The sequence below is a fragment of the Cebidichthys violaceus genome, unplaced genomic scaffold, assembly GCF_023349555.1.
Source record: "Cebidichthys violaceus isolate CVI_PGR_0920_01 unplaced genomic scaffold, fCebVio1.0.p SCAF_8, whole genome shotgun sequence".
Lineage (NCBI taxonomy): Eukaryota > Metazoa > Chordata > Actinopteri > Perciformes > Stichaeidae > Cebidichthys > Cebidichthys violaceus.
The window spans coordinates 17,428,582-17,439,279 of record NW_027176964.1 but is presented as its reverse complement, the minus strand read 5'-3'; the positions used below and the strand labels follow the sequence as shown (position 1 = coordinate 17,439,279).

Sequence of the window (10,698 nt, the reverse complement as noted above, 5' to 3'; positions counted from 1 at the left end):
GCGTGGCTGCTTCTTCAGAGTGTAATCAGTGTGACGTCTGGACCTCAGGGGGACTCCTGCTGTCCTCAGGGGGACTCCTGCTGACCTCAGGGGGGCCCTGCTGACCTCAGGGGGACTCCTGCTGTCCTCAGGGGGACTCTTGCTGTCCTCAGGGGGACTCCTGCTGACCTCAGGGGGACTCCTGCTGTCCTCAGGGGGACTCCTGCTGACCTCAGGGGGACTCCTGCTGACCTCAGGGGGACTCTTGCTGTCCTCAGGGGGACTCCTGCTGTCCTCAGGGGGACTCCTGCTGACCTCTCGTGTCGACTGTATATCCGCCGTTAACGTCACCGGTCCACCGTTTTTGGACAGTGGAGATTACAACAACAGAGTTTGGGAAAGTGAATTTAGAATAGAGCTTCGGTTGATTTCATTGATGTGGATATGACAAGCTGGAGGTGGGGCAGCTTTATTCAGATCAAAACAAACAGTAAGACAAAGAGGAACAGTTAGGAGGAATTCATGAATATCAACAGATGTGGGTTTAAGAGGTGGCTGCAGTGAGATGTTGACGTAGCGCTGTGCTACAGCACCACCAGCAGGCTCTCGCTCCACAGAGCCAGGACCAGGCTGAGTTTGGCCTCCTGCGTGGGCAGCTGGAGCTGAGCCACGGCCAGCTGCTCGGCCCGGTGGAGCTGCTGCAGAGCCTGGAGGTGGGACAGGGGGAACTGCAGGCCCTGCAGAGACGAAGACAAACGGATACATCAGGGCTTCAGACGTCAGTCTGTGTCCGCTGACTGAGCCAGATACAGAAACGTAAAGTTTCATTTGGAATCTGATGTGAGGTCATTTGTATGAACATGAGGAAAAGGTGGGGACTATTTTTAGCGGCGGATTAATCCACATTTGGTGTTCTAGCGCAGCGGTTCTGAACCTGTGGTCCCGCTCTTCGTTCAGTCTACCTTCTCTTCCCCTCGCTCTGTCAAACACACAGCGAGCGTCTGGAATGATCGCCGTCCAAAAATCTACATTTATTGATCCGACCTCAAAGCTTAAATGTAAAGATAGACATTCGATACAACATTGAACTACTCTGATGGAGCGCAGAGCAAAGCAGAAGTTAAAGAAACAATATGCAGGCCAGAGATTTGAGCCCAAAGACTATCTGTAAAGAAGGAAACCCAGAGGAGGGCGGAGGTCAACGGCTCACCCTGGAGACGTCCTGTTCCTCCTCTTCATCACAATCACCCATCATGTGGCTCTCCCTCTGGTTCTTCAAAGAGTGTAAGACAAAGACCACCATCTCTGTGGCCTCATCCTGAAACACACACACACACACACACACACACACACACACACACACACACACACACACACACACACACACACACACACACACACACACACACACACACACACACACACACACACACACACACACACACACACACACACACACAGCTGAGCACGGCACTGACTTCCACCTCCTCTGTTAGCCTGGAGATGTGATGGACTTACCGTCTTCTCTTGACTGGGCTCCACTGTCATCACCATATGGTCTTTAAACCTCAAACACACCACATCCTCCAAGGCAGGAATCTTCCCAGCTGTCAGACAGACAGACAGACAGACACACTTAGATGTGAACAAAATGGCAAAGTGAACACATAGAAATGAGAACAAGCTCACCTGGTTCCAGCAGCTCCGGCTGGCCGTACGGCGGCAGTCTGTTCACGATGAAGTCTCTCTTCATGTGAGTGGAGCGGACTTCCTGCGTCCCGTTTTCCAAATCATCAGCCAGAGATCTGAGGCCGGCGGCCAGCGTCCTGCCGGTTTCCAGGTTTTCATTGTTACCCTACGAACCCAGACAGTCGGTGTTGAGGCCTCTAAGTCCTGAATCCTGAATAAAGCATGAACTAGAACGACCGCCTCGTAGCGGTACGCCGCCGCCAACCAGCGATGAATCGGTTTAAATCCACGTCTGTCCAAAATGTCTTCACTTCATCATTTTATCCCATTAATAATTATTGACACCGTGACCTTTGACCAGCAAACTCTAATCAGTTCATCCTCGAGTCCAAGTGGAACTTTGAAGACATTTGCTCAAGGCGTTACTGAGTAGAGCTGCATAGAACTATTATCTTGATAGTTTATTAATAACTTAATGAATCAATTATTAATCAGATCAAAACATCCCTCGTGTTCTTGTACAACATTCTCTTACTTAGCATCTCTTTATCGTCTATCTGTCCTTGTTTAGATGTGTTGTGTTTAGGATTATTATTATCATAATTAATCCGATATTGTTTCAGTTGTGAACATTTAAATGATCCACTTTACAGAGGATGAACCGGACGGACAGACGGACAACTCAAAAACCCAATCCTCTCTCCTCGTCTGTCTCCGTCGCTGTAGCCTGATGAAGAGCAGCTCTGAGGTTTACCAGCAGGAGGCCTCTGGACATCCCCGCTCTCAGGCCGACTTCAGTCTTACTGCGGTCGCTCAGCAAGCTGGGAAATATGTCCAACAGCAAGTCTCCCCATGACCTGAGGTAGGGACAGGAAGACAGGACAGAAGAGACACTCATGATCAGCCAGCGACAGGTTCACATCCATTCTTTATCGTTTGTTTGTGCTTAAGTGTGACCAAAAGCTTATTTTTAGGCTGTTTTATGTAAGTGGATCAAAGTGTCTCGTACATTCTCTGGTAAGTGCTGAGAGTCACGTGGGTGGAGTGCTCCACTCCTGCTGGGGTGCTGGCTTGATGGATGGTTCCTCTGGGAAAGTACAGAAGGTCTCCTGCCTGAGGATGGAGGAGACGATGTCACTCGCACAGAAAACACCACATTGTATATGCTGACCAGCTGTGTGTCCGGTCGAGGTGCCGTACCTTCAGCGTGATGTCGTGGGTCGGGCTGCCCAGCCTCTCCTCTGGCTCCACGCTGTACTCCGCTGCCAGAGGAACGGTGGGAGTGTAGAGGAGCCAGCGCTTCTGTCCCTCCAGCTGCAGGACAAACACCTGGGCAAAGAGCACCACATCAGCCCAAAGCACGTTTGAAGTTCTCTCCAGCGGCTCCTAGTTACTGCTGGCATCACAAGTACTTCATGCACCTGCAGCCTCGTGGCACTTGAGTCTGGATTATTACGAGCAACTTCATAAAATTGCTACTTTTACTAGATTTTGCAGAGTTCACTCTACTAAATGATTTCAGCACGTTAAGAAGCTCGTGACTGCCTCCTAGTGGTTTGTGGGTGTAGTCGCAGACATTTTGTGGAGTCTGGGTGTGTTGTAAAGACGGAGCGGCTTCGGCTGCTGAACGAGTCCAGCCGTGGGTGGAGTGTCGTACCTCGACGTCGTCATAGTGAGGAGGAAGGCCCTGGGACTCCTGCGGTGTGACGTAGACGTTGGAGCCCACCAAGCCTCCGAAGAAACACTCCAGCTTCTCCTGGATCCTCCACAGCTCATCCTGACCACACACAGGGAGACCTCCATGTTACACTGATGGTTTCCTTCAACAAGAACTATTTTTCAGACACCAAATGTATTTTTTATGTTTGAAATATTTTGGGCCCAAAGAGAAGAATTAGATGAATAAAACGAACGTTTTGGCAGCAGCTCCTCTCTCACCTTGAACCTCTGCGGCTGGTGGAACTGGATGGTGGCCTTGTTCTGAACGAAGCTCTTCAGGAGAACGCCGCTCTTGACTCGGCCCGGCTTGTTGAGAGATTTTTTCTTGCCGTTGACGCAGCGCACGACGTTGACGTCCCGGTAGTATTCCAGATCCTCGGAGCACAGGCTCGGCAGGTCGGACAGCTGGAACAACGACTGGTAGTAGGAGGCCGTGTCGGGGTCGGACCTCTGCAGGTGGAGGGGTTTCTTTTCCCAGTACTCGCTGAAGAACTGCTCCGTCCCCATGGGCTGGATGAGGCTCTGGAACAGGCGGACCGGGCTGTTGAAGCACAGGGGGGACTGGGTCTCCATGTGCTGCACCTTGCTCGGTTTGGGCGGGAGCTGCTCGTCCTCAATGCTCCGTCTCTTTACGGTCTTTGCTTTGCTTTTCTTTGGCATTTTAATCTGAAAAAATAAAAACAAAATTCTAAGAATATCTTCACCTGTGAGATGCTGAACCGAAATCAGGCTGAATGTTGGAGGTACTGGAGAAAACCTCTGCTGTATGTATCAGGTTACTGAGTACTGAAGGAATGATCAGGGTTCTACTGAAGGAACCTAGAACCTTACTGATGTCAGACATTTTATAATAATAATAATAATAATAATAATCAATGAGGTCACCACTAGCTGAGTCACAGTTAGCTCCACCTCGTTTAGAACTGAAGGGGTTACGTCATGGTTGTGATGTTTTGGTCAATGACTCTGGTGCTTCTGAAGAGAGGACAGTCTTGTCCTCGTGGCTACTTGTGGTCTACGTTATGAAATGCACACGCGACCCTTTAACTAAACCTGTACTCTTCTTTACAGACGCGGTAGGATCAATGTGAAGTCACGTGTGAAATATGTTTGTGACATTAATAAGTTATGAAGCCTCTGGTAGTGACGCTGTTTGAACACGGATCAGCAGCTCTCTCCACATGAAGCACAGATCACATACAGGATCATATACAATATGTTTAATATTGTATATTGTATATCATATACAATATTAAATATGTTTGTGTTCGCGTTTAACGACTCAACGGTCTCACCTCTTCAACAGCAGCTGAGACGTGATGAGCCCCCACGTGAACCGAGTGCTGTGTTTCGCTAAATATGTCCGACTAGAAACTCGGTACCGTCCTAGAATGTGTGGATCCCCGTGTGGCCGCTGGGGGGCGCTGATAAGCCAGGTCCCTGATAGTTCCGTTCACAGACTCAGTGGCGTCGCTCAGCCTGACCTCCATCTGCGGTCCACACAAACGCTCAGGAGGCCCACCTGAAGATCACGCTTCATGCACTATTTTGATTTATTTTAACTCCCAACAATGTTGTGACAGTTTCTGTCAAAGGTCACCAAAATAGTAGCCAGCTGTTCCAGAGAACTAATCCAAAAATATGATTGTAAATATGGTAATAACACATTTTCAGAGTGTCTCTCTCAGTGTTGTTCACTGTCTGTCCGTCTGTCTGTCTGTCCATCTATCCATGTATCCTTAGTAAACACTAAAATATATATTAAAATGATTAATTATTAACATTAACTAAATGTAATTATTTATATAAGTTGAAATAGAACAAAATGAAAAGACCAAAACTTCACCAACACTGAATTTAATTACATTTAAAAAGCTAATTAAATTAAATGTAATAAAATAAAATTATACAAATAAAATTATACTATAAAATTATAAAATATTAAATCAAAATAAATTATCATTAAATTAAATCAAATGACCAAAATTTGACTGAAACAAAATTACATTTAAAAAAAACATATCAAATATAATAAAATAAAAATAATTGCTGATTCAATTACATTTTAAAATGAAATTTAGGGAGTTTGACTAGTATTAACAAGTCAAACCCCCTAAACATGACATGTTATACTATGATGTTATACTATGACTTTTTTGTGACTTTATTGGACATGTTATCCAGGGGTCACTAATAGGCGGACCGCGGTCCGGTCCGGACCCAGACGCCGTTGTATCCGGACGCAGGACCTAAAACCGATAGATAATTGAGAATTATTACATTTTGACGGAGCGCTTTTATTTTAACCGGCGCAGATTTTTCAGCCTTTACGGCAACTTGTTCAGCGGCGTAAATCACATCACGTGATGCAGCTCAGCCAATCAAATATGAGTATTCTGACAAGTTTCCTCACTCGAGTGAGATGTAGACACACGGGGAGACGAGGAACGAGAACGAGGAGGACGAGAATTATTACATGAGTCAAGTTATTTCACATGAAGTTCTCCAAAGAGAGAGAGAAGTGGTCAGAGAGACCAGACAGACCAGAGAGAGACCAGAGAGACCAAAGAGAGACCAGAGAGACCAGAGACAGACCAGAGAGAGACCAGACAGACCAAAGAGAGACCAGACAGACCAGAGAGACCAGAGAGAGACCAGACAGACCAGACAGACCAAAGAGAGACCAGACAGACCAGACAGACCAGACAGACCAGACAGACCAAAGAGAGACCAGAGAGACCAGACAGACCAGACATACCAAAGAGAGACCAGAGAGACCAGAGTCTTTAACCAACAATGAACAGACTCTTTAGGTTAATTCTTCCTACGGACAGTTTAAACCAGTGTGTCTCATATGTTCAGAGACTGAGACGATTATTAAAGCGGTAATGTGAAGCGTTACTACGAGACAAAGCACAACTCTTTAGATCAAACGTACCGACTCACATCTGAAATGAAGACACAGAAAATAAACCTAAGAGCTCAATATGATCAGAATCCTAACGCATGAATTCATGACCAACTATGATGTTAACAGAGAGGATAGAGCTGAAACTAGTAGTTTAATAACCACATAAACTCCATGATCACACATTTATCTTGTTAGAAGATGAGACTTTTTTGATTGACATCACTTCATACCTGAATGAACTGAATTTAAAGCTGCAGGGCAATTCAGTGAAATTCATTTTTCTAAAAATGAATTACTCTATTTTAAGATGCACATTTTTCAAAAGCGTTCTGTTCTGTCAGTTATTTTTTAATCCAGCCCTTATTTTACTTGAAATGAGAAGATGAGAAGATGTTCTCAATCTGGACCTTTTGGAACGTTAATTGAATACCCCTGTGTTATACTATGACTTTTTTGTGACTTTTTCAATATGTTATACTATGACAATTTTGGACATGTTATAATATGACTTTTTCACATTCATGAGACAATTTGTCTAATTTCAGATTTGATTTTAGAGGAAGCTGTACATAGTTACAAAATCATTTCACCTCAGGTTAATAGCAGAAAAAAACGGGACATTCTGATGTAGCATTTCAAAATAAAAGCCCTTCAAAATCTCATTCACGAGTCAACTTCAAATCACATTCATGAGACAATTTGTCTAATTTCAGATGAGATTTGAGAGGAAATGGTGCATAGTTACAAAATCATTTCACCTCATGTTAAAGGATCCAAGTCCTTCATATGGCGCTCAAAAACATAACACACTAGTTCTCTTTGCTTGTATCTCAAACTAGCTATGTTTCCATCAGCAAAAATATAAAAGCAAAATATAAGTGACAAGGATACATTATAGAGTGTTTTGGCTGATATCCAGCCTAATTTATTTGGGCCAGAGTCTACAGCTGAAGACATGCAGAGGAGAGAGGCTGAGGCCACAGTTAGGAGAGGATGGGGCCTGTGGGGCACTAGAAGCTGTGCAGCAATGCATCCTGGTACATATAAGCACCGCCGTCATGGCAGGAGAACTCTGCTTCCTCGGTCAATAGAGCTCACACTGATTCCCCCGATGTGTTTTCTAAAGAGTTTTATTGTGAAATCAATAATCTCCTTTGTCCATTTAGAATGAGCTGTTTGCCTTGGAGAGAGAGAGAGACTACAGCAAATACATGAAAAAAAGAGTTTCTGATCTTGGGAAAGAAGGAAAAATAATATTCCCAGATATTACTGTATCTCTGAACTGTCTCTTTAAGTCACGCACATTGAGGCGACTCTGTGCGATCTTCTTTTGAGAACATAACGGAATATTTTCTCCCTCTGGGACGAAACGTCTGTCCTTGGAAAATTGTGTCTCAATAACACCGGATACATAAAAGCTGAAGCTTTAAAGTGAGCCTGTGAGCCACCGTACAGGTGCAGCATTTCATCAAGACTGAGTCTATGAACCACTGAGCTCCTCACCTCCAGACAATTAATACCTCGGCATCCTCTCCCCTCATTCAGTAGGTCCCCGCTGTGAGGCCCTGTGCCTCCTGGGCAGACGCATAAGGTCACCAGGCTTCTGTAGGAGCTGCTGCAATACAGATGTCAGCGTCCATCAGCGTCCATCAGCGTCCATCAGCGTCCCAGGGGCTTCAAACTGAGATGAGATCGAGGCATGAGTTAATAATGATGCCGATGGGAAATGTCATAGTGGTGGAAATGATGATGATGAGGATGACATGATAATATAAGGAGATGACAGAATTGATGCTTTTGGTGCTGTTGGTGAGGGACGGTGATGATGATGATGATGATGATGATGATGATGACCTTGCTTTTTCAGTCTAACCCTTCACATACTTTCCATGTTCAGATTCAGAGTCGAGTCAGATCATCGATATTTAACGAGTGTTTTTTTGTAGCGCTTCATAACTGTGACCATCGCGTCCTCACAGAGTCGGTACCCTCCTATTAAGGCAGATTAAACTAGCAGTTCTTCTTCTATGGTGTCGCACGCGCAGTGAATCACGATCACACGTCTAATCTGCGGCGCAGGGCAAAGACGGTGGAGTGAGGGAACAGGCTGTGTTGAATCGTGATTTAGAGAGAGAGAGACGGAAGAAGGGGACGAGGGGAAGGAGGCGACAGACGGACAGGAGACGTGAGTGAGAAGGAGGAAAGATCCACAGAGGAAGAAGTGATGAAGCAGCGAGAGATTGGAACAGCTGCAGCAGTGACGTCACGGACAGCATGGAAAGGTTCTCCCCAACAGGAGGCTGGTGCAGATAAGGAACAATCTATTAGACATTAAAAAAAACTTTCCAACATGAGGGTAAAATATGCAACCCGAGAATATTTCATCTGTCAACCAGCAGACTGTTCAGAGACGTCATTGTGCTGCAGAGAGCGGCTGGAGAAAGAAAGTCACTGATTTCTCTGCTTAGATGGATGCAGCGCTTTGGAGCGCTATCAAGTCGACAGATGTTCCACTCTGTAGGAAACCCACGGATGGGTCGGAGGTGTTTATAAGTCTCCTCAGTGCACAACATGTGTGTAGTCGGTGGAGGTTTGTGTCTTAGCAACAGAGTTTCAGAACTTTACCATGGGTTCTTACTGGAGTTATTAAAGCAGAGTGGTTTGCCTCAGGGTAACAGCGATATCGCCCGTCGGGGATTCCAGCCCAGAATGTAACGATTCTAGTTGACGCTGTTGACTGACACACTTTTAAATGGGATCGACAGGGAGGGAGACGGAGCCTCCGAGGTGCTGGTAACGTCAGAGAAAGGATCGCAACTTTGTCCAACTGAGCAGTTGCCTCTGCGGAGCAACGTGATCAAGTCAAATCAGAGTCTGTTCACAGGGCAGAGAGAGCTAGAAGATGCAGAAAGGTCTGAAAGGTTGTGTGAAGCCTTTGTTATTCAAGACGTGAGTTTAATAGACATACGCATACGGCAAGGACGGGTCTTACCAATGATTCAATCAACTTGCATTATGGGAAGATCCAGGATTTTTGGATCTTGACCAGGCGGCAACCTCCAGTTCTGCCGAGTGAAGCCACTGCGGAAGTGTCTTAAAACCTGCATTCTTTCTAGTGTCCACCAGGGGGCGACTCCTCTGGTTGTATAGAAGTCTAGTCTAAAATGACTCTACTTCTCTCTTGATTTATTCCCTCAGTAAACATTGTAAACATGAGTTTATGGTCTCAATCTCTAGTTTACAGTCTTCTTCAATACAGCATGATGTTCATTTAGTACATTATGGAACATTTAGAGTCAAACAGACCATGAAGCAGGGGATGATTTAGGGGCGGGGCTACACCAGAGCTGTATACACCATCTCAACGACTTTTCTTTGCATTCCATATATGGTAACCTCCATTCATTGGTTGCGAAAAAAACAACATGGCGACGGCTGTAATTCAAGAAGTCCTTCAATTTGGTGGAAGTACAAATCAGTGGACTATCCCTTTAAGGAAAATTTGTCTTCTACAGTTATTGGAGCTTGAAAAGACAAGTCCTGATATCGTGTCCGATGTCGTGCTCTGTTTGATCCCTGGAGGTCATGTTCCAAAACCTTTTACAAACATGACACTGCACTGAAGTCTACAGCATTCAACAGTACCAGCACCTGAAAATACACAACCTCAACTCAGATACAGACACACTTCATCAGTCAACATCTAGCGTCTCGATATACACAGTAGATATAGAAATCTCCCTCCTTTGCTGTCGCTGCCCAACTGACTTTCGCTGTTATCAAATGCAATCAACAAGGATATAAATAAAGCTGAGCTGGCCTGGAGGTTCGTGGATGTTCAATGAACCATGACATCCTGCATTGTCACATTGCTGCTGGATGGGGGAGGAGAGTAAGACGCTGGATGTGTGTTATTCCAGTGTGCCACTTAACATCTGCTCCGAGACGTCTCTCTTCACCGTAACGAACTAAAGCCTGTAATTTCTCCCTGTGATGAACATGAGTTGCTCGTTGTGCTTGTTGAACAGAGGGTCTGAGATCAGCAGTTAGTACTTAACACACGATTGTAAATGTTCCTGCTTGTGTAGAGGGCAGACAACATAAAAGAGGGCGTCATCACCGGAGTGAAGCGTGTAGCCCGTGACATTCACATGTAGTTTACTGTCATCAACCCACCGTGTGACACGTTACCCACCCGTGTGACACCGTTACCCACCGTGTGACACGTTACCCACCGTGTAACACGTTACCCACCACGTTACCCACCATGTGACACCGCTACCCACCATGTGACACGTTACCCACCGTGTGACACGTTACCCACCGTGTGACACGTTACCCACCGTGTGACACGTTACCCACCGTGTGACGCGTTACCCCACCATGTGACACGTTTACCC

At 45.7% G+C, this 10,698-nt stretch overlaps 1 protein-coding gene across 1 annotated transcript; it reads right to left on the bottom strand.

The window, feature by feature from the left end:
• Positions 1-30: 30 nt before the first annotated feature.
• riox2 (ribosomal oxygenase 2) lies at positions 31-4,747 on the bottom strand. The gene is made up of 10 exons (XM_068737667.1): positions 4,683-4,747; positions 3,607-4,053; positions 3,326-3,445; positions 2,869-2,997; positions 2,678-2,781; positions 2,423-2,525; positions 1,669-1,834; positions 1,498-1,586; positions 1,190-1,297; positions 31-716 (listed from the first exon to the last, which is right to left on the bottom strand). Exons 2-10 carry the CDS (start codon positions 4,045-4,047, stop codon positions 564-566), a joined length of 1,413 nt encoding a protein of 470 aa, XP_068593768.1. The 5' UTR covers positions 4,048-4,053; positions 4,683-4,747; the 3' UTR covers positions 31-563.
• Between the last annotated feature and the right edge of the window lie 5,951 nt (positions 4,748-10,698).

Bases quoted from the DNA above. Each gene is read 5' to 3' on its own strand.
- riox2 (XM_068737667.1), bottom strand. From the start codon at position 4,047: ATGCCAAAGAAAAGCAAAGCAAAGACCGTAAAGAGACGGAGCATTGAG. The intron at 2,782-2,868 runs GTACGGCACCTC...CTCCATCCTCAG, and splicing joins CCCACGACATCACGCTGAAG to GCAGGAGACCTTCTGTACTT. The intron at 1,587-1,668 runs GTGAGCTTGTTC...TCTGTCTGACAG, and splicing joins GCCGGAGCTGCTGGAACCAG to CTGGGAAGATTCCTGCCTTG.